The sequence below is a fragment of the Pseudopipra pipra genome, chromosome 1 (assembly GCF_036250125.1).
Source record: "Pseudopipra pipra isolate bDixPip1 chromosome 1, bDixPip1.hap1, whole genome shotgun sequence".
NCBI lineage: Eukaryota > Metazoa > Chordata > Aves > Passeriformes > Pipridae > Pseudopipra > Pseudopipra pipra.
The window spans coordinates 2879905-2903849 of NC_087549.1; the positions used below are offsets into that span (position 1 = coordinate 2879905).

The 23945-nt window shown below is 41.7% G+C and overlaps 1 protein-coding gene across 5 annotated transcripts in view; it reads left to right on the forward strand.

Annotated features, from left to right (window-relative positions):
* TSNARE1 (t-SNARE domain containing 1) overlaps positions 1-23945 on the forward strand; it is a 469040-nt gene that overhangs the window by 289328 nt on the left and 155767 nt on the right. For 4 of the 5 annotated variants that reach the window (XM_064642560.1, XM_064642791.1, XM_064642632.1 and 1 more), the window contains one exon: positions 8741-8823. The exons of the other annotated variant lie outside the window; for it this stretch is intronic. In XM_064642560.1, the coding sequence (XP_064498630.1) occupies positions 8741-8823 (83 nt within the window). The remainder of the gene's footprint in view (positions 1-8740; positions 8824-23945) is intronic. 5 annotated transcript variants of the gene reach the window in all.

Below are 23945 nucleotides of genomic sequence, written 5' to 3' on the forward strand. Positions count from 1 at the left end.
CTCTGTCAGGCAGGGGCCCACAGACCCAACAGGAGAAGTATAGACATGGCAGCTGGTGCTTTCCTTCAGTCTCAGAGGAACCTCTTGATGGGCTCAGTATATTCAGTCCTTGAGCAGTGCTCATATTCACTGATGCACCCCATTGTCACTTGTTGCCTAATGATGACAATAACAACAATACATTTCCTTCAGAGTAAAAGATATTTGCATGAATGCAAATGAGTTGCTTATTTTGGAAGCTTTGGAATACAGGGAGAGTTTTTCAGTTTTGGGTTGTTTTTTTGGTTGGTTGGTTGGTTGGTTGATTTTTTCCCCCTTGAAATCAAGTCCACTTTGCTGCCTGTTTTATCCTTGTTGCCATTCTGACCTGAAGGCTCGTTTAACACATAAACACTGTCAGGAGGGCCCATCAGCACATCCTCCTCCAGTCTGGCTGCCTGGATGGCACAGCCAAGAGTCTGTTTTCAGACACACAAACTGAAAACCAGGCTGGGAAATCTCTCAGCTGGATCCTTAACTAAACCCTCATGAGTTACGTGTCTCAGCTGGGACATCTGCAGAAAATTAACACTTCCTGAGAATAGTCCCTAAATACCTGAGTGGAACAGCTTTAATATCAACGTTCAGTTGAATGGGGTCTGCAAAGTCTCTCAGTTGGTGAAGTTTCCTAAGTGATCTCAGAGGAGGCTGTCATGGGATTGGCTACATTTATGTCTTATTGGTTCCTGAGGAATTTGGAAATCTTGGCTGCCTTCCTTTCAGCCACTTGTGAAGACATGGAGTTCCATGTGGGTACAGAGCACAGCCCATGAAGAAAGGGTGCACTGGGGTGTTTCAGGGATGACCTATTGCACTTCTCAAGAAACTTCCAATTTCTTTGTTCATCTTTGGTATATTCCCTGTAATCACTTTGTTGTTCTGCCACCTAAGTGTAACAAAGCTTTATTGCAAACTACCTCAGCTGCTGCAATTGGACAGTGTTACTACCCTTAACTGCCTTGAAGGTCATGGTCACTGCGTCACTGGCACAGATTTCCCAGAGAAGCTGTGGCTGCCCCATCCCTGGAAATGTTCAAGACCAGGTTGGACAGGTCTCTGAGCACCTTGGTTTAGTGGAAGGTGTCCCTGCCCATGGCAAGGGGTTGGAACAAGATGATCTTTAAGGTCTCTTCCAACCCAAACCATTCTGTGGTTTTCTGATTCTGTGGTGTTTTTTACACCACTGACCTTGCTCTCCCCGTTTGTCTGGACTGCAGCAGTCGTGGCCTCCACAACTTTTCACATGTCCTTGGTTTTGGACAGTTCTAAATGGCCTGTGAGGGGCTCAGTTTTGTGTAAGCCCCATTTGGTGACCACTGCTGTGACTGAGTTGCTGGAGTCAGGTTTGGACTGCTGTGATCTCTGACCGACTCATTTTACCCTAAATAACAGGCAACACAAAAAACAATGAATGAACTTTTGTGTTTCTCTCCTGTTCCTGCTCTCTGTGAGTGTGAGCTTTTGTGTCATCCCTTGTGTGAGGACTTTTACATTTGGCAGTGCATTTGGTACATCAGCACGTGCTGCTTTATCAGGCGAAGAATAATGGGTGACTCTACACTTGCAAATTCACTTTTGCCTAAAGATTTGTCTGCTGTGTTTGTTTCCATTTTTGACCCTCATAATGTGATTGGGCTGGGATAATTACAGTTAATGAGCCAGCTAATTTTGTACAAGAAACAAAGCTCTTCCTTTTGCGAGGTTTATTGCCACCAGTGGGATTCTTCTCGCATCAATTTATCCAAAGTAATTTTTGGGAAGTTCGAACTGTTGTGCTCACAGTTCCTAATAATGCTGCAGTTGAGCAGTAAATGTCATAAATGCAGAAGCTGCCCAGGTGATCGTTTTTTTTCTGCTGGGAGGTGAATACTTTGCCACAACCAGACTGTTTGGGAAGCAGGACTTGAGCAGGTTTAGTAAATCAAATGAGCCATGGAAAGCAGAAGAGGTCAAGCAAGATGGAAATATCAGTGACCTTTCTTTCTAGGTAAAAGAGATGATCTTTCCAAGACAGTAAGCAGAAATAATATATATTTATTTCTGTCAAATTTATTCCTGTGACAAACTCAGACTGAGACTTCATCAGAAGACTGAGCTGTAGGACTTGATAACTTATGCACTCAGCAATGTGATGGGAAGTGAGTTTTGTGTTAATTGCAGACAGAACTGGACTTCTAAAAAATACTGCATGCAAATTAAATTAAGGATTTAGCTAAACTGTGCCAATTCATGAGCTGGATTTGAAAAGAAAATATAGTTTCGATCTTTACTTCCTTTTTTAATTGTAAGTTTAAAGAAACATATTTTATTGCAGTTTGAAATAATGTTTTCTTTAATTTGGATGTCTTACAGAATTAAAAAAAAAATATGTTGAGTGTAAATCACAAGGGAAAGGTTGTCCAGAGAGGTTGTGGATTCCCCATCCCAAGGCCAGGTTGGATGGGGCTTGGAGCAACCTGGGATGGTGGAAGGTGTCCCTGCCCATGGCAGGGGGGGTGGAATGAGATGATCTTTAAGGTCCTTTCCAACCCAAACCATTCCATGATTCCATACTTCTATGAAAAGAAAGGGTATGATACGGACAAGTATCTGGAATTTCCAAATCAAAGCTATTTGAGCTCTTTTGCTCTGTACTTTGAGAGATTATTTTGGGGAAAAAATAAATCTGACACACCCATAAATTTCTTTGCCAAAAAAATCTCTTATTGAAATACCTTTTTTGAAGCAGAAATAGAAGGAAATGGAAAAAATAAATGTGAATTATGTCTGTTGCCATGATACAATATCCTCACGTGCAAATTTTGTGGGTTTAAAACTAGAGCCTGGGATTAGCAAAAACCATATGAGAACTATAAACACCTTGGATAGGTATCTGCAAGTGTGCACTGGTCAGTGAGGGCAGGGTCCATACCCACAGCCCCAGGACAGTCTTCCCACACCCTCAGGATACTCTTCTCCTGTGGTATCCTGATACCTGAGAGGCCACTTGTCTCTGTAAGAAAGAACAGTAAATTGTTTTACATCTGCTAAACCCCTGATATTTCTGCACTGTGCCGTTCAGCACAGAGCAGATGATGTGAGGTGCCTTATTCCCTGACAGGACGTGCTATTTTCCAACAGATCCACACAGGGCACTGTTTGAATTTTAAATCCCTGGGAGGCACACCCTGGCAGTCATGGCAAACCCCTGGCAGGGCAGTACCATTTTTCAGTGCATACATATGTAGCAGACACTTGACATTTCCAAGCTGCGTCTCAAGGACAGTATAAATCATTCAGAAGAGAAAAAGTGTTGTAAATTTATGCTGGTGTTCGGCCACTGCCTTGGACCCACTTTTTATTCATACAGGCCGGGGGCTTTGGGCTTTTGGCTGAAGAAAACCAACAGGAAGAGTTGGTTATGACATTTTAGGGTGGTTTAAACAGCCTTTCCAAGCCTGCTTGGGGAATGATGGTGTGAGGTTGTTCAGTGCCTCAGTCCTTCCCTCTGAGGGTCGTGATGTGTGGCTGGATGGCAGAATTAGAGCTCTGCTGAAATCAAAAAGGAACTTGGGTTCTCTCTGCTTTCTGTTGGAAGCAATAACCACAGCTCCTGATGACTCACAGAGCTGAAAATTGTGTTTCATTGCACCAGTCTAAGCCAGTGTGACCCATTTAGCCTGAGTTTAACATAGGAGCACGATTATTTTATAAGTCCTCTCGTGTGCAGAATTTCTAACTCGATGTTTACACTGAAGTTTGCAAATGACTAACCCTAAGCCATTTTTAACTTCACTGTGGAAGAATTGTCATAGTTTTCCCTCCCCTTAACATCTAAAGTTCTGCCTGTGCTCAGCCTGAGGGTCTTTTGTTCGTGGAATGAAACTCACTTAAAACTTTCCAAGTGCACGGCAATTCGAATGGGCAAAATTCATTTTCACACTGAAAGCAATTCCCCTCCAAACTTGGCTTTTAATTAGGAAAGAAACCTTTATGCATTACCAAAATACTCCTTTTTTCCTCTTCTTCTTTTTATTGTGCTTCTCAGTGTGTTATATTGATTATTTTTAGCCAGAAGTTGTAACGATAAAAGAGGGTTAAGCTTATTAAAGTGCTAAAAATAAAAGCATACTATGAAACCTGAAGGGGCCCATTTTGGTTTCTGCCAAGTGGGAGCATTTTAAAATTCTCATTCACGAGCTCACTTGCCTGCCTTTCAAGTGGTTTTACTGAAGCTCTGCCTTGTGGAACCAATCCACTGTTGCTGCTGTAAAGACTCAGGTGATGGGGGTGATTCCCTGGTAAATCAGGGCAGAACCCCCACTCCAGCCAAGGTCACTCCAGTAATTTCATATGTAAGACTCCAACTGTTGGTCATTAGAAGGGTTGATCTCAGGAGACAGGTAAATAGCTCCTGGGGGTTGAAAGATACTTCTTGGAGTCATCATTATTTCTGTCTCTGTGTGACATAAAATCATATCAAATTGCATCTAAAAGCTGGATGGCTCTGTTACCTTCACTGCTCCTATTGCAAGACTGTGGTTTAGATGAAAAATTATAAATATTTTCCTAATTCCTTGGTGTATTTGTTTGCAACCACGATCTGCTTTGGTGCAGCCCTGTCCTTCAGTTTACTCAAATGGTGATCACAACTCCTTAAGGTTTCTGCTTTCAAACTGTACCATAATTTTGCCATCACAGTCTGAAGACAGAAAATTGTCATGGGATCCCAGCCCCAGGGCTGGATTATCATATTTATTTGGGAACAAAGTCACTGTCACTTCATACCAAAGCCAAAGAGAAAGGAAAAGGCAGATCCTTCCAACAGGTTTTTCAGTCTACCAAGGATCCTCCCACCCTTGACTCTGCATCCCCAAGCAAAGTTCCTTGGAAGGACCCTCAAAGTGGCCAAGGTGAAGCTGTGAAGCATCACCAGTTCAGCAAAAATTCACTGAAATAGCTGCCAGTGCCACATTCATCATTGACTTATTAACATCATTGATTTACTGCTTATTTCTTTGCGATTTGGCCCAAATTCTCTTTCCCTCCCTTGCCTGCCTGTGTTAATCAGCAGATATATCTCATTAAATTGCTTTACATATTTATATCTCATTTTTATGGCGTTTTAGAGCTGTTTTGGTGGGGGTTTTGTTTGTTTTAATTTTTCCCCTGTGCCTCAGGATTACAACTTGCTTCAAAAATAGAATTTAAATGGGAGGTTTGCTTATTCCAAGGCTGGTATTCCCCCACTGGGAGAACAAGTGAGCAGAGGCAGGGCCACCAGGGTCCAACTTCTCCCTGTAACATCCCATCAGCTCATAAACAACATGGAACACACGTCCATCCTACTTGGAAAAGCCTGTGTTGGGAAAACATCAGTGATATTTGCAAAACACAGTGCACAAGATCTGATTATCCCATTCCAGGCAGCACTAAGGGGGCGTTCACAGTGTTTAATTTTATCTAAGGAAGGCAAATCTCCTCAGGCCTCCCTGCAGGCAGCAGAAAGCGTTGAGTTCCTCTGGAGGGCCTTTTAAGGAAGCTAAATTAAGCTGCTTCTGTGATTTCCTCCTGCCCCAAGAGAAGCACAGACAGATTACTCTTGTTTTAGAAGGATATATATCACAAATTTCTCCTCTGTAGCTCCTCTATGCCTGAATGATTAATTTTCTGAGGCCAATCAGGTTTTAAGAGGCATTGAGCAGTGAAGGGTGTCTGCACTTAGATCCTGGGAAATATTATACACTTGCAAGTTCTGTACTTTGATTAGGCAGTCGTTAAGATGTTCAGCACATTTCCCACACTCCTTCCAAATTTCCCAAATTCATCCCTTCCAAACCCCATCAAAAATTATGTTAAAACATGTAGTTCTATTTTGTAGCCCAAAGCCATGGTCAGACTTTGTGCTTTTGACATTAACAAGTGTTCCATCGGGATATATTCTTAATTTTGGATGAAGAGGGACTTTTTACAAGAGCGTGCAGTGATGGGACAGGTTGAAATCTGTCTGCCACATTTCAAAAAGCACCTAGTTTTTCATGCACACCTCTTTGTGGTAGTAGACCCTGGGGCAATTCCAAGCACAAGGACAGGTTGGGCAGAGAATGGATCAAGACTAGCCCTGGGGAGAAAGACTTGGAGGTGTTTGTGGACAAAAAGCTCCACATGACCCAACAATGTACACTCACAGCCCAGAAAGCCAGTTGTGTCCTGGGCTGCATCAAAGGCAGAGTGGGCAGCAGGTCGAGGGAGGGGACTCTCCCCCTCTGCTCTGCTCTTGTGAGCAGAACACCTGCAGTGCTGCTACACAGGAAAGACGTGGAGCTGTTGGAATGAGGCCAGAGGAGGCCACCAAGATGATCCCAGGGTTGGAGCACCTCTCCTGTGAAGACAGGCTGAGAGAGTTGGGGATGTTCAGCCTGGAGAAGAGAAGCTTCCAGTGCGTAAAGGGGACTTACAAGAAGGCTGGAGAGGGACTATTGCAAGGTCAGGTCGTGATAAGACAAGGGGGAATGGCCTTAAGTCAAAGGAGGGTAATTGTACATTAAATATAAGGAAGAAATTCTTCCCTGTGAGGGTGGAGAGGCCCTGGCACAGGTTGCCCAGAGAAGCTGTGGCTGCCCCATCCCTGGAAGTGTCCAAGGCCAGATGGGATGTGGCTTGGAGCAACCTGGTCTCGTGGAAGGTGTCCCTGCCTGTGGCAGGGGGTTGGAACTGGATGATCTTTAAGGTCCCCTCCAACCCAAACCATTCCATGATTCCATGACCCTGTGCCATTTGTGATTTTGTTCATCATTTTAATAATTCAGAACATCTTTTTTTGGAGTTTTTTGTTTGTTTGTTTGAGTGTTTGTTTTAGTTTTTTGTTTGGTTTTGCTGGCATTGGAATGAAAAATCAGACACTTTCCTAGAAATGCCTTCAGCTCAGTGCAGTACTGGAAGCTCTTCAAGGCTGTCACACCGATATGTGCACGTGTGTGGATGTAGCTCTTCCAAGGCTCTGTAGAAGAGGATTTTAATATCTTCATAGACAGAGGATGAATTCCTAAGAGGCCTTTTGATCCCTTCCTGCTGAATCCTGACTGTAAGGAAAGCATTTGAGCAGAGGTCAGTGATGCCAACCAAAGACCGTGGTGTTAAAGTCTTAATGAAAGTGTTTTTAGAAGCATTGGATATAGCAAATAAAATGATGTTAAATCGATCTATAAAAGGGTATGACCACATAGATTTTTTCTTCTGCACTACAGTGTACATAATTTAAAATAAAAGGATCGGGAAACCATCTCTCCCAGGCGTTATAAAAGACTTTTACCAGGTTTCCAAGTGTTAGGGTTAAAGTTGTTTATTCCATGTTTCTGTTGATTTGATGGGGTTTTGCTGCTTTTCTTCTTTTTTTTTTTTTTCTTTTCTTTGTTTGTTTGAGGTTTTTTTTATTTTATTTTGAGTTATCACAAATGCATAATTACATTAACAGACTTTAACACTGTTTGAGTCAAAATTGTCAAAGTCTGAATGGAACCATTTTCCACAGTTTATCTGCAAACTCTCATTTCTTTGTCCCTCACAAAAGTGGCCACATTAATTCATGTTCTTTCCTTTGAAACCAAAGAATAAATTACTTGAATCTTTTGTAGCATGTCTTAATTCAACTCCTAATACCATTAATTGAATAATTTTTTGTTAGTTTTATTAAGGATTAGAGTTTATTTTCAAATTTCTACCTGTGGTTGAGTTCCTCCCCATCGTGTTCATGTACTCCATGGTGTATTTTCTGCTCAAAACCACCCAAAATCAGACCAAGGACACATACTCTTCCATTGTGGCCAGAAATTATTGGCTGAACTTCTCTTAGAGGACAAGCTTGTCAAGATTTTTGCTGGAAACACAAGCCCTTTTTGGCAGGTTTTATACCACAGGTGTCTTGCTTTCTAAGCACAGTTGGGAGTCAAAGTTACTATTTGGGTTTGATGGCAGTGGGGAGCTGTGGGCTGCAATGTTCAAGGATAATTGTTCTTTTCCAGTCTCATTTTGATTCCTCGTGGCTCCTCCAGCTTCCCCAATGCCAGGCCTAGCAACATAGGGTGAAATTTTTCTGCCTTACTTTTAGGCAATGAGTCCTAATCTGAGCCATCCATACTGACCTCCCTTGCAGTTTGGGAATGTGGTCCGGGAGTTTGGGTTGTGGTTTGTTTAATCTGATCAACTGTTGTAGTTTGGGATGAATTGCACACCAGAGACTTGCTCTCCATGGACTGGGATATTGTGCAAAGTGATTTGATCAAGTCCAGACACCTGGGGATGGTCAACACCCCCTGTGTGCCCAGAGACATCTTACCCTGAGCTATAATATCAATATAATTCCAGGTACAATCTGCCATGGGCCTTTTATAATTTAATATAGTAGATTTATCAGGCTTGAGCTGCTTTCCTTTGAATGCCCTGTCGTTCTCCCCGTGGATTTCAGTGGGAATGACAGCTCTCCATTGTCCCCCCTCCATCCTGCCAGGGGACACATGGAGAGCTGTCAGTCCTCCTGCCCAGCTGGTGGGTTGGGTACTCACCAAAATGGGTGTTGTCGCCACTTCCCTGCAGTGCTGCAGTTCCCAAACAAGAGGCTGCTTCTCTTTTTATGCCCAGGAGTAAATTGCTGAATTGCTGTTGGTATAAAGTCTTTGTTTTAGGTTTGTACCCTGTGATTATCTTCTATTGTCTTAATTTCCAGATAGTATTGAAGCCAACATTGAGACGGCGTCTTCTAACGTAGACTCAGCCAATGAGCAGTTGGCAAAAGCCAGTCAGCACCAAGTAAGTGGGTCTAAAAAAGCCCTGTGGATTTCAGTAATGATATTTAAATTAATATTTAATATATATATGTAATATTATATTTTATATAGATATATATTTTTTAGTAATAATATTTAAAATAAAGAGAACACTTGGCAGCTGTGAACCACATGGCACATTGGCTGTGTTGCATTTGTGCTACCTGGAAAGATGATAAACCATATTCTAAGTAAGAGCTGAACTTTTTATATATATATAAATATATATGATTAAATTACAGTAGCACAGACAATTAGCTTTAGAGTAGTCATTAGGAAATCTGCATATTAAACAGACATTTCCCAGTAGGAAAGTCAACAATTAGCTGCTGTTGTTCTTGGAAAGATGTCATAAAAAGCACATCATTTCAGTGTAGATGTGCTTCTGTTTGGAGTGTTTCCCTATAATCAGGCAACAGTCCTTTACAAAAACAACTGAGCTGTCAAACAACATGATGTGGTTGGAGAATAATGGCTGTGGGGATGGTGTTCAGCACTTTTTAAAGGCAATTTGAGGGTCTTTTTTGTGAATTGGGTTTTTTTTTCTTCATTGGAGCAAGAATAAAACACACTCACAAACATTAATCTTTTTGAAAATGGCTTGACCAGAAAGAACTCTTGGATGGTTACAGTTAGTGCTTCCTAGGGATAAAAAGGGATTGGGGCGTGAACAAAGAAAAAATTGTTATTGCCTGGATTGGACTGATGGAACAAAAACTCTTGAGTTTCCTTTTTTCCTCAACCATCAACTGGTGATTTTCATGTATCTGGAGTCTTGTTTTGGCAAAATATAGCTGAGGTCCATGAAAGTACATAATGCCTCCTTGTTGGCCCTTGGACACAATGAATTCTGAAGATCTGGGGCAAACCTCTAGACCAAAGGAGTGAGAGCCAAAGGCATTTTACTCTGATGTAAAGTGATTTTAAAATTATCTACAGCTCATTTACTAGTGAAATGTATTTTGCAAAATGTGAGTGATAAGAGCAACTTTGTAGAACTTTGATATTGCAGAAAATAAGTGTGGTCTTCAGCTCTGTTTTGGTTTTAAATGTATATGTATGTATTCAAGATAATGCATGTCACCCTGAATGTAATCCTGCATTTGCTTTGAAAATAACTTGTTATGTACCACATGAAGTCTAAAATGAGACCAGAATGAATTTAATACTTGACCTGACTGTAGAGCTGATCGCAGAGCTGCAAATGACTTAATGATGACTTTGGCTGAGAAGGTCAAAGAGTAGTCAGGCAGAAAATGAAAGCAACACAGTCTGAAGGAGCTGCTTTCTTCAGCCAGCAGGAGATGCTGAAATAGCCTGCCCAGTTAGGAGGCCCTTTATTCCTCAGATATGTTGATCAAAGTGAAGATAGAACCAGTTTTAGTGAGTCAACCCCCACTAAGGACATAAATAGGTACTGGCTGGTATGTGCAGGAAAACACTTCAGTGTCTCTCTTGCCCTTGATAGAAACCCATATAGACAAATATCACTTAGGAAAATTCAGCTGCTAAAGAAAACGTGCAATCCAGACCTCCTGCAGAGCACAGGTAAGTTCCCTGTACACTGCTGGGTGAGAATCAGGAGTCGAACATGTGTAAAATCAGCTCTTTCATGAGGCCTTCTGAGATGTGAACAGAAAAGGAAGTGAAGCTTTTGTGACTTCAAGCCCTGGCCTGCTGCCTGGGGTTGGTCAAACTGCCTATGATGCCTCATCTTTTATGTGCCATGCTATCTGCTCATCTTACATCCAAAGGGACACTGTCTCCGTAGGGCCCTGATCTCACAGCCCTCAAAGGCTTCTGTGGGAATTAATGTTGATACCACCTACATCCCTGTGGATAACACAGTGTGAGTACAGGTCACCCTTCTGGGTGGTGTGTCTGGTTTTGGCTGCTTTAGAAATATTTGGGATGGGTTTGGGAGGACGATCAGCCAGATGGCCCTGTGGGTGAACTGTTTGTAAGGGACCTGCCATGGCTTTATACACTGGAAATTCCCCCTGCACTTGTCAAGGATCAAAAGCACAGGCTGTTTTTCAAAGCTTACTGAGTTTTTCTTCTTTTGTTAAACTACTACTTCACTAGTATATTTAGCTGTTACTCATGCTACAGTGTGATTACCCTGTAAATGCAGCCTGGCTGACATACATTTTTTATTTATTCCTATTTATATGTACATAAATGTGTGTGTGTGTAAGTAGTATTTTTACGAGTCTATCAACAAATGTGTACATAAATTGAGAAATCAGAAATGTCAACATTGCTGAAGCATTCAAGCTTAAGACCTGCTGTAGACCTTAATGAAGGGATCTCTGTCAGGAGTAAAGATTAAGTGGCTGGTTATTTAACATAATTTTTGCATATAATTCCTGCAGTCACTTCAACAATACAGCTTGGAGCACCACTCCCAACCTGCACATTATTGTAACAAAGCATCAGTTAACAGTTTTTCCTTAACTAGTACAAAATCAGGCATTTAGGTTCTCTGAAATGATAGAAATGTTTAAATAAATGTCAATATCTTCTTGCTGAGTACCTTTCTTCTGTGTGCTAACAGTAGTGATTTATTTATTATTTTTTGGTTTAAACTCCAAAAGGTTTAGTGGGAGCTGTCAGAGCTGTGGAATATTTTTTTTTAATTATTATTAGCAGATTTTTTTTCCTTCATTTTAAATTATCATCACAGAATAGTTGTTTGTATTTAAACTTGTTTTTACTACAGTAACAGTTAAGCTGGGCCACTGCATTATCTGTAGGAACACACAGAGTCAAAATGAAGATTAAAGAGTAAGTGTTGGATATTGATATAGGAGCAGAGGAACAAAGTCCTTATTCCATATGAAAACCCTTTTGGTCACAGAAACTTGACAGTTAGTGTTTGCTGTCCTACTTCCACAGGAAAATTTGAGTTTGAGTAATGACTGAGAAGCAAACAAATCTGGCAGGGAGAAACCGGGAGAAATAATCTCCTGCACTAGACTTGCTTCAGTGCCTTTCTTTCCAGTGAGGGTCTCATATCCCCTGGGCCCTGAGCAGAAATTATGACCCTTTCTATTAAATCCCAATGGACCAGTTTGTCTCATGAAATTTCCCTGTCCATGCCCCAGAGAAAATGATTCATCCCACCCATCTTAAACCACTGATTTTGACATGGGTCAAATTGCTCTCTGGCAGATAGGGATTTATGGGAGCAAATATGAGTGTGTTTGGTGGAGAAATGTGTGTCCAAGTGTCTGAACTCCCTTTACCAGGAGGAGGAATTGCTTTCAGAATATGACTTATCCCATGGGAGATGTCTGACATAGATAGGTCTCATGGCTGATTCTCTGGACATTTTGCTCTCTCTTTTGTCTAAAAAGTGCAAGAATATTAATTACACCACAAATATTTCAAGGGAAAATGAATCCCGTGCCTATCACCTACTGCTTTATTGGAAAAAAGGGAATATCTAGACACCCAACAGTCTCAGTAGCTGCCTTTGAGGTTAGTTTAGGTGGGCTGAACATCACTAAAGGAGATGAGCAGTTTCACTTTGCTCTGGTGTCTCAAAACTTCTGCAGATGGATTGAGAGGAAGAAAAAAAAAAACAACTCAGACTCCACAGATAATTACTAAACCAGTTACTCTATTTTATGCAAAGTTTGGCCTAAATTCAGCTTGGCCACACTGACTGAAGGATTCTGTGCTGACTGTTGAAGCTAATTTGTTTTGGAAGAGCTGCTTGTGTTGCTTTGGTTGATGCTGGTTGCTTTCCTTCCCTACATCTGTGGAAGTCAAGCTGATTTGTATTCCCTGGCAGGGCAAAGGCAAACAGCAGTTCAGTGACTCAGCTGTGTGGTCCAAGAACAATTAGGGTTTTCCCTGTAAAGAAGCAGTTCCTGGGTCTGGCTTTCATGGATGCAGAGAGGGGCCCTTTGAAGGCTGGAGCTTTAAGGAAAAAAGCCTTATAAATCTGTGACATTTGCAGGGATCTTATCTCTTGGGGACCACCAAAAAAAGAACTGGCTTCAATTTTTGCACAAATAACTCGTTGGTGTTTTAAAAAACAAAAGAAAATTTGAGTTCCAAAAATCACCTTCTCATAGTCTTTGAAATTTTCTGACGTGTTATAAATATTGTGATAATGAAATTTTTTTTTCTCCTTTTTGCTGTGGATATGCCCTAAGACCATGTCTTTCAATGCCATGAAATTGTTTTAAAGCCTAGTTTTAAAATTAACAGCCAATTAGCACCACAACATTATGGAGTTGCACCCTGACATATGCAGGAGTCATCCAACATGCTGCAAAGCCATGGTGGACCAACGTGATTGGAATATCTTGATGCAAATACAGCTCCTTAATCTGGGCTCCTGACTTCAAGAAAGACATTGAGGTGCTGGAGCGTGTCCAGAGAAGGGCAATGGAGCTGGGGAAGGGTCTGGAGAGGAAATCATATGAGAAGAGGTTGAGGGAAAACCTCTTCACAGAAAGGGGTGTCAAACATTGGAACAGGCTGCCCAGTGAGGTGGTGGAGTCACCAGACCTGGAGATGTTAAAAAAGTGACTGGACGTGGCACTTGGTGTTATGGTTTGGGTGACAAGGAGATGATCAGTCAAAGTTTGGATTCGGTGATCTCAGAGGTCTTTTCCAAAATAAATATTTCTGTGATTCTGTAATGCTGTGATCTCCAAGGACAAGAAAGGGCTGGATGCTCATATGGCACATTCATGACAGGTGAAATGACAGTCTAAGGTGCAGCTCATACAACCAACCTCATGGTGCTGTTGCTTGTCTGTGTCTGTCACCACTGACAGCATGACTGAATTTGCTTCTTCTTTAGATAATTAGCACTTGGAAGTTTTATTTGGGGGATCATGAAGCTATTCTTTCCTCTGGCAGTTTCTGCCTGTGAAAGTGATGGGAGCTGAATTAAAGCTGCAACAGGAACCCGGAGCTCTGTAAGGACTCCAAGCAAAAGCCATCACTGAAGTGACTGTTTAATTCCACAACTGAGCCTTAATCCCCCTCTTCAGCAGCAGAAGGAAACTTTGCTACCATCCAGAGTCCTCCTGATTCTGTACCATGAACTCCAGTTGGGAAAAGAAGACCCTCCCAAATTGCTTGAATCTCTCAAAACCCAACCAATTTGCAGACCCTTGCTTTGTGTTTCTCAGCAACACACCAGCTCACCTCAGGGGCATCTCTGTGTGCTTCTCCCTCAAATGGAATTTCTTCAATTTCAAAGCATTTTCTCTTCCATAGCACTTATTTTTATTCCCCTCCTTCCCTCTCCCATTAAGCCATATTTTTTTTTTCATTTCTGCTCTCCATTGCAACCTCCCACTCCTCTCCTTTTGAAGAATGGTTTCCAGCATCACTGCTGCCTCAAACAGTCCATTCCCTTATAATGATCTCACTAATTTCCATGCCCAGGTTGCTCAAAACCTACCACATAAGGATGTTTCCCTGTATTTTCTGTCAGATGTGTCCCCACACAGTCTGTATTGCTACAGAGCCTTGAAACAGCTTTTTGCTACGTATCTGCCCCTTCTTTCAGGCTCCATTTATCTTAGCAGCATGGTCTGGGCAGCAAACAAGGCTGTTTGGGGCAGTGCTTTCAACAGTTCAATTGAATCATTGAATCATTTAGGCTGGATGAGACCTCTAAGATTATCCAGTCCAACCATTAACCCGGCACTGCCAGGTCCACCACTAAACCATGTCACTAAGCACCACATCTTGATGTTTTTTAAATGCCTCCACAGATGGTGACTCTACCAATTTCCTGGGCAGCCTGTTCCAGTGTTAAACAACCCTGTCAGTGAAGAATCTTTTTCTATATATCCAATCCAAACCTCCACTGGCACAACTCGAGGCCATTTCCTCTGAACTTGTCACTTGTTGCCTGGGAGAAGAGACTGATCCCCACCTGGCTACACCCTCCTGTCAGGGAGTTGTAGAGAGCAACAAGGTCCCCCCGAGCCTCCTTTTTCCCAGGCTGAGCCCCCCCAGCTCCCTCAGATACTCCTCATCAGACCTGTGCTCCAGACCCTTCCCCAACAGCAGGTGGTTGGAATAAAACTAATTTCTTTTTCCCTTGCTCCCTGGCTCCCTGTGAAAAGCAGGCTGAGTTTTCAGATTTGAGAGTGCTCTATTTTGAAGCAAATTCTGTTTGTGCATGGTTTTTTACTGTATTTTAATGCAGCCCATTTACAAAACAGCTGCTTACTGTGGGAAGCGATGTTCAAGTCAGTGCCAGTCCAAGTGATAAATGAACTGTGTGAATGCAGCAACTTAACCTCACCAAGGTCTGAGCCACAACATTTATTTAAACCTCTCTTTGTTTTCTGTAAATAATGGATCTGTGTGATCAAATATTTATTAAGAAAGGGTTTGTTTAGAGCTTTTGGATGTCATGCAGCTGGGTGTTCTCATGTGTAAAGGTAAAAATCTCTCAGGCCGTTTTTAATCACGACTGAACATCTCTTCATTTTTACCATCCAAAAGGGAGAGATGCCTCATCCAGGTGGTGGATTAGTCTTTTTTTTTTTTTTACTTTTTTCTAAACCATGCCCTGTAGGGATTTTTGGGAGACAAAAAATAAAATTAAAATTATCTATTGTGAGCTCACTTTTTGTTTAAGGACAAACCACTCAAGGAGGAAGTAGAAGGGGGATAAGTGGAGGAAAAGGGAAGGACTTCCAGTGGAAGCCATGGACATGATTTCAGGGATGGAGAACCTCTCCCATGAGGAAAGGCTGAGAGAATTGGGACTGTTCAGCCTGGAGAAGAGAAGGTTCTGGAGTGACCTTATTGTAGCCTTTCAGTACCTGAAGTGGGCACAAGAAATCTGGAGAGGGACTTTTACAAGGGCCTGGAGTGACAGGACAAGGGGGAATGGCTTCAAACTGACAGAGGTCAGGTTTAGATCAGATATTAGGGATAAATTCTTCACTATGAGAGTAGTGTGGCAATTGAAGAGTTTCCCCAGAGAAGCTGGGGATAACCCAACCCTGGAAGTGTTCGAGGCCAGGCTGGATGGGGCTTGGAGCAACCTGGTCCAGTGGAAGGTGTCCCTGCCCATAAGGATTGGAAGTAGATGAGCTTTAAGGTCCCTTCCAACCCAAACCATTCCATGATTCTGTGATTCTGTGTGACAATGAAGGGGTTGGGAGCACATTTGGTGCTGAGCTGTTGCCCATCAATCTGCTTTCTCTGGTGAGAACTGATCAGAGTTCACTGACTGTTCACTTTTGTGGACTGCAGCACTGGCACTGTTTCAAGGGAGGATTTAAGAATATCAGTTACATTAATTATGGTGGTCTGCATTTAGCATTTCAAAGGCAAGGATTTTGTATTTGAAAGCTGAACAAGTGTCTGATCTGTGACAATTCAGAGATGGCAGAAGGAAATCACAGACTGTCTTTTGTTTTTCTAATTCATTTGTTTAACAAAATCTCTTCCCAGGGTACAATTTCATTTTGAGGGGTCAGAGATTAAAAAGCAATTTTCCCTTGCTAGCAGCAGCATAAACTAGTGAGTTACATTTCTCTTAATGGCCTCATTTAACAGAGGAGTGAATGGAAATCCTTGGTTACTGAGTGGAAAACCACACTTAGAGTCATCTTTGTGCCCAGTGGCAGCACATATAATAAATTGCACTGCCCAAAGGTCAAAGCTTTGAGAAATTGTATTAAACTTACCTCTTAATAGGCTAGGAATACCAAGAAGTTAGGAATATTGGCACTGGAGATGTATACCTAACTAGAATCCATGAAAATGAGGGACAGAAGTTAAGTATCCTGGTTTGAGTCCCAGCTGTGTAGCCTGAAGTGGAATTGCACTGGGCTGTGAGCTTGTCACATCTCATCAAGTTGCAAAATGGTCGAGCTTGGTCAGGTCAGACTGGAAAACCTCTGCTGAAAATCTGCACACGAGGCAGCAGAGCTTTGCTGTTTAATTTTCCTTCCCGGCACAGGGACACTGTCCAAACAGTGTCACCATTCCTCAAGTATTCCATGTAAAGTCACTGAAATGTCGGTGAGTCCAGAGGAGACCACGAAGGTGCTCAGGGGGCTGGAGCAGCACTGCTCTGGAGCCAGGCTGAGAGTGCTGGGGGTGTTCAGCCTGGAGAAGAGAAGGCTCCAGGGAGACCTGAGAGCCCCTTCCAGTGCCTGAAGGGGACCAACAGGAAAGCTGGAAAGAGAATTTTAGCAAGGCCATGGAGTGACAGAACTAGGGACAGTGGCTTTAATCTGACAAATTATACAATTTAGACTAGATATAAGGAAGGAATTCTTCTCTAGGAGGGTGGGGAGGCCCTGGCACAGGTTGACCTGAGAAGCTGTGGATGCTCCATCCCTGGGAGTGTCCAAGGCCAGGCTGGATGGGGCTCTGAGCAACCTGGGCTAGTGGAAGGGGTCCCTTCCCATGGCAGGGGGTTAGATTGAGATGATCTTGAAGGTCCCTTCCAACCCAAACCGTTGTGTAATTCTAAAGGTTCCACATGGGTTTTCAAAGCCACACTGACACAAATGGTTGACCTGAATTCTGGTATGGGGATTTATATTCTAGTTTCCCTGTCTTGAATTTTTACTTGATTTCCTTTAAAAGCATCAGTTTATCAGATGATCTTTTCATAGGGACAGTGTAGGGACCCCCATTCTGTATCGTGTCACCTCATGTGACTTGGTACTTAAAATTTAGGCAGCTAGAACAAGACAAGCTAATCTTCCTTTCACATGCCTCTGGAAGACAGCTCATCCTGCTTCTCTTGGATGTTGTACCTCAGTCTGTGATGTGCCCAGGAGGGGAATATCTTGCTTTCACACTGATAGACAAGTCCCTTCAAAAAAGCACTTAACTACCAGGCAGCTTGGGTTTGATTTCTTTTCCTAAAAACTAATATTTGGTATCTTTTTGTACTGAGTAGAAAATCCTGCTGTGTTTCGCGCTTCTGCTGTGGAAGATTGTTGTTCCTCCCAAAATCACATGTCACCTCTGCCAGCTGCATTTAAATGCTACAGAGACCCTGGGGCACCTCCAGTGGTCACAAGTAGCTGAAAAGTAAATGCTTATTCCTCTGTTGTGCTTTAATAACTATATTGATCATGAAGGGGAAATGAGATGTAAGGAGAAATGAGTTACAGAAAATGAAATTGCTTTTATTTCCATTTTGATAAAGGCTGGAAGCACTTTAATCAAAGGTCTTTTCCATATTTCTGAAAGAAAACCCAGTCCTGGTAGGACACCTTTGTAGCACAGCTCTCGGGTCACAGCCTGGCACCATCAGAAGTGGAGAATGGGAATTGTTAAGTCCAACTTATGCTCAAGAGGAGAAAAGAGAGTCAATTATAGTCTTGCTAAATCTGACATCAGCAGCGTGCAAAGTGCTTGAAAACATTTTGAAATGTGGAATTGAAAGCAAGGAGATCTGTGCAGGGTGGGGCAATGTGGGATTTCGTTTTACTTTGATAGAGTATTTGCATATCTTTCTTTGTGAGGGGAAAGGATTTCCTTAGACAAAGGTGATGAGAAAGACTTGACTTCCTGGTCTTCAGAGAAATATTTTCTGCAATTCTACCACAGAAGAGTTGTCCTTATTTAGAAGATTCATGGTTGAAGAGGTGCTGCTGGGCCATAGCTTGTTCTTGTGTGGCCAACTCTGAGGTCTCTTCATTTTGTTCTCCATCACACACTGTTCTGAGTTCAGGATCAACAGCTCAACCCTTTGACAATATTCAGTCATTCCTGTATTCCCTACTGGAGGATTAGGGATTAAGGTCTTCTCTGGGATGATCTCAGAAGAGTAGGAAATATTTAAGGGGACCAGGTCCTCCTCATAAAGATCAACTTCCTCATTACTTTTTTTTTTTTTTTAAGATGACTCTGGGAAAAAGCAATTTGCATAGTGGGTCAAAAATTCATTATCCTTTTTATGTCACAATAAATACTGAATTAGATCCATTTTTAGTGGGTTTGTGTGTATTCCTCCTAACTTGTTTTGTTTTTTCTATCCAGTGAGCCACAACATATCATTCTTTTTTTATTTATTTATAGACAACAGTTCTGTCCATTTAGGAGAAACAATTCATGCATCAGTTCTTTTTACTGTAGAAGGCATTTTTCTTACATAGACCTGAAACGTATAAAAGCTAAAATAAACTCTGTTTGTATTTATCTTTCTTCTTTAGAGTCTGTCCCAGTGGATATTACCCTTTTCTTAGAGTGTTTTTTTTTGGTTAAGAGTTTAAAGAAAAGGAAATAATCTGTAACTTCAGGCTTTCACTGATGTCAAAGGCACATTCCTCCTTGTCATTAATGGAAGGAGAATAGAGCTTTATCCACTGTACAGGTTGTATTTGCTGATTTAATAGGACTGGGGAGAATTCATGAGCATGCAGGTAAGGTTATTTTTTTTAAGCAGAGAAATCTTAAATTCTACTCACAGTCTCCAAGCTTTCCCTGACTGTCTTCCCAGTTGTGTCTTTAAAAGGGGATATTATTATTGAGGAGTATAAGGAGGCAATAATAACTGATTTCAGCCATCACCAATAAAAAATGCCATGATTTTTCCCCAAGTTTCAGTTTCTTTGACCCAAAAGGAATATGAATGCCATGTATTCATACAACTGAATAAACCCTGCTGTCTTCTTTCACCCTTTTTACTGGGAAGCACTCAATGCATGTACGCCAAAGGCTCAGAAGCCACAAATGAGACCCTCCTGTCTTTACTTCTAATTCCCACATTTCCAAGTCATTCTGTCACCTTCATCTGTGGGCTGAACCATTGTCTGGAGGTTCCTGTTTCACTCTGCTGCTTTTAGAGGGAGTGTAGGACATCTGGGTTCCATTTCTGAGCTCCTGAATTAGACATTTGGAGTTTATAGATTCATAGAATATCCTGAGTTGGGAGGGACCCACAGGGATCATCCAAGTCCATCTCCTGGCCCTGCACAGGAACACACCAAGAATCCCATCATGGGCCTGAGAGCATTTTCCAAGTTCAATGGGATAAGTGTGAACACTAATATTTCAGAGAAAGGTGTCAGAAACCTTCAGGCAGACAGAAGTATAGTACCATGAAGTTCCTTCCAGTTACTTTTATTTCAGATTCAAAGACTCAGGTTTCTCTTTCAGCTCTTCCTCAGTGAGATCCATGGATGTGCAACCAGGGACATAAAACAAAGGCTGTCCACTTCTCCTTACAAATCAACTCAACTTTATCCTTATGTCAAATAATATGTTGCATAAATATATTTTAGCTATTTTTTTTCTCTTAATGAATCAAATTTCTGCTTCAGAATACCCTGTTCTTCTGTGTTACAGCTTCCTTCATGTCCCTATTTTATTCTGTTGTCTGCACCATCTGATTTGAGGGATTGAGGTCTTGATGATACCAAGCAATGTTTCTCCCTGTCCATTCAAGACTTACATAGATCTGAAACTAGTGGAGAAACAATTAAACTTATTTTTCTGGTGACTACTGGCATGGCTTCCTTACATCTTAAGCAAAAGAAACTTTAAGAACTGTTTCTCATTGCCACAGGCAAAGAACATGAACATAAAGTTCATTAAAGCTCAGCTGATGAATGAGATGGGAGCCATCTCAACTGATTTTGGGTGTATCCAAATTAGGAATTCGTCACTGGGTATGTGGTGTAGGCACCCTACATGTTCTCCAGGGATCTAGGAAGCACTGGGATTCCTGTCTGTGGCTACTCAAAGATGCCACTGACTGTGGGGTCTGTTATGGCCTCAAAGACGACCTGTGCTGTATCACTCAGGTCCATGTGGATTTATGGGATGTCACAGGGCATCTCATATCCAGGTGTTTGTGTTTGGGTACCTGGATTAGGAGAGATCCCATTGCAGGGCTGTTTATTTTGCTACGTTATTGTTTGAGTCTGAGTTCTTAACTCAGTGGAAGGTGGGGCCTGGGTTGAGACTACATGCTTTAGTTTCCTTAAAAAACCAATTCTTTAATTAATTTGATTTTGATGTGGCTTTAATTAATTTAATTCTTTAATGTGGGAGTCTTTACTACATTGGACCAGGCCCATTTAATCTGCTGTCTGATGTTGGGCACTGATTTGTAAACATGGGGAAGTTCTGAGAGTTTATGGGAAAGGAGAAGGAGTGATCCAGGCCTGACTGCAGAGGAGAGATTACAAAATGAGTTGGTTAAGCTAAAGAAAAAAAAAAAAAAAGAAGATGGATTTGAAGATAGCAGTCTCTTGGTACATAGAAGTCTGCTGCAAAGAGGAAAGGAATAATCACTTTTTTGTTTATTACAGTTGGGAAGAACAAGAAGTGATGGGCTTAAACCTTAAAATGCAGCAAGAAAGAACTAGGGTGGATATTAAGAAAAGCTGTTCAATGATAAGGAGATTGAAACACTTTCTGGGGATATTCGAGAGTCTTCAGCACTGGATATCTTGTAACAGTATCTAGTGAAACATATTTTAGGAAGGGTGTTTGTATAATTGCTTTTCCTGTTGCCTGTCAGATCATGCTGCAAGGTGCAATGTAAACAGGACATGTTCATATTGTATCACCAACCATCATTATCTAATCAGAAAATGTTGCAGCCATGAATCATCCTTTGATTTTCATTCCCATCCTCTCCTCCTCCCCTGCCCCCTCCCCTCAAAAGAAATGTTCCTGTTAGAAAACTCCTTCAGAGACCAAAATCACTGATTTAATTTGACAAAGGTGATGAGGCTCAGTGTTTTCTGTCAACTTTGGTTGGACTGGCTGTTGGGTACAAATCACAGAATCATAGAATGGTTTGAGTTGGATGGGACCTTAAAGATTATCTTGTTCCAAACCCCTGCCATGGGCAGGGACACCTTCCACTAGACCGGGTTGCTCCAAGCCCCATCCAGCCTGGCCTTGGACACTTCCAGGAATGGGGCAACCACAACTTCTCTGGGCAACGTCTGCCAGTGTCTCACCACTCTCACAGAGACAAATTTCTTCCTAATATTCAATCTAAATCTGTCCTCCTTCATCTTAAGCTGTTAAAATCCCATTACTTTATCCAAATGCTTTCTACGTGACTTTCAGGTGACCCAGACTTGGTTTGCAATTACCATTTGTTCTCCAAATTACTTCCACAAAAGAGGAGTCACTAAAATTATGGGGTATGTCCTCATAGTCCTTTGGATGAGGCAGCTGAGCCACACGGGCATTGATGTGGGGCATGTGGGAGCTGGGTTGGCATTGCCCTCTCCTTCAAGGGTAAGAGACAACCATCACATTTCACTTTAACAAGCTATTTGGGTTTCTGAGCCCTGGTTATGTTTGATTAGCATTAGGATTGGAAATGAGGAGGATTTTTAGGAAGAGGGAAAATGATTGTGATGGTAGAATTCAGGAGGGCATGTATCAGTGCTGCTGAAAAAACTAAGGCCAGGGATTGTCTTGTGCATCCAAGGCCTGGTTTTGTCCACATGATTAAATTATAAAATAGAAATGTAGAATAGTTTGAGTTGAGAGTGATCTTTAAACATCATCTTGTCCAACCCTTTAGCAATAAGAGCAAGGACATCTCCCATGCAGAATGTGGGTGACAGCGTCCAAACTGTCCACTGGGAATGGTCACTGACATGTTATGCTGGAACTGGATTATTCTTTGGGACAACAGGACAGAACTGCAACCAAAAGCAGGCATGGATAATGGACAGCCACTATCTGTGCCTATGCCTCATCCCTATTTGAGATATTGAGTATAGAAGTAGCTGCTTTGTGCCAAAGTTTGTGCTTGGACACTCTCTGCCGTCTCCTCCTTGCCCCAGGAGTTTGTCTGACCGTGGTTTAGGGCAGTTCTGATGCACACCACCCTTTATCCTTGGATTACACAGCTGGGAGATGCCTCCATGGGATCAGCACCACTTTTCTTGGGAGCCCCTGTTGGTGAAGGCACTGCCCCAGCTCACCTTCCTGTCACCTCCTCTCCCGGTTTGCCCTTCCCAGGAGAGCACCCTGCTCTTGCAGCTCCCTGACATTTCCAGGGTCTCTAATAAAATAAAAATTCTCATAGGGATGCATAAATTTATTCAGCACTTGGAATGATTTGTAAGAAAGCTGAGCCCAGTGTTCACCAGCTCTGGGAGTTGTACTGTGAGTCACATATTTATTCCTGATGGTCCAGTTGGAGAAGAACTTTGTGTGCTCTTTGGGGTCTTGTTTGATTTGGTGTTTTTCATGTTATTGTTTTTTTTTCCTGTTGCTTTTTGGGATGTATTTATAAACATAGGAAGAGTTTTTTCACCTATAGATTTTGAAATAACTTCAGTGTGATCAGTAGAGATATTGTGTAGTTGTTTTACTACTCGTGCTACTTTTCCATGGCCTGAAAGGAAATCTTCATTTGATAAGACAGGGGTTTTTTTCAGTGCTAAAAGAGATAATAGAGTCAGGATGAAGAGGTGACTGAGGAGCTACTTGGACCCTTGGGCTCTGATAGAGACTAATCCCAAAAAACACATGGAAACAAATCTTTTCCACCATGATCATAAAGATGATGGCCGTTAATTGCCTGTAAGCATCTATAAATGGCAATTAGAAATCACAGTCTTTGGGAATAGATGTGCTGGAGGACAGAGGAGGGATGACATATTTCTGTATCTACCTGGAAATTCATTTTAGAGAGGAAAAGAATGCTGAATATAGGTCCTGCTTGCATAAAGCCAATTTAAACATAGGATTTAAACATAGTACAGGATCAGCAGCATAAAATAAAGTAAGACCTGAAAGTCCAAGAATTTGGAAATGAGATCAGAGTTCCAAAGACCAGGCAGCAGATGGATCTGTGCAATAGAAAATGAGACCACAGAGCAACACAAAGCAGCAGAAGGATGTGAGAGAAAGAGTCGAGCAGATCATGGCCTAATTCAAATTATTTATTATAATTATAATATTTTTTTATAATTATAACATATATCATTTATATTGTTGTTATAATTATTTATTATAATTAGCTAAATTTATTTTAATGTAAATTTCTCTCTAATTACTTGAAGTACTTTCCTTTATGCAGCAAAAGAGCCGCAAAGTCTGATTCTGCTCTTGGTGTCACTGTCAAGAATCTGGAGGATCGTTGTGGAATTAGGACAGAAA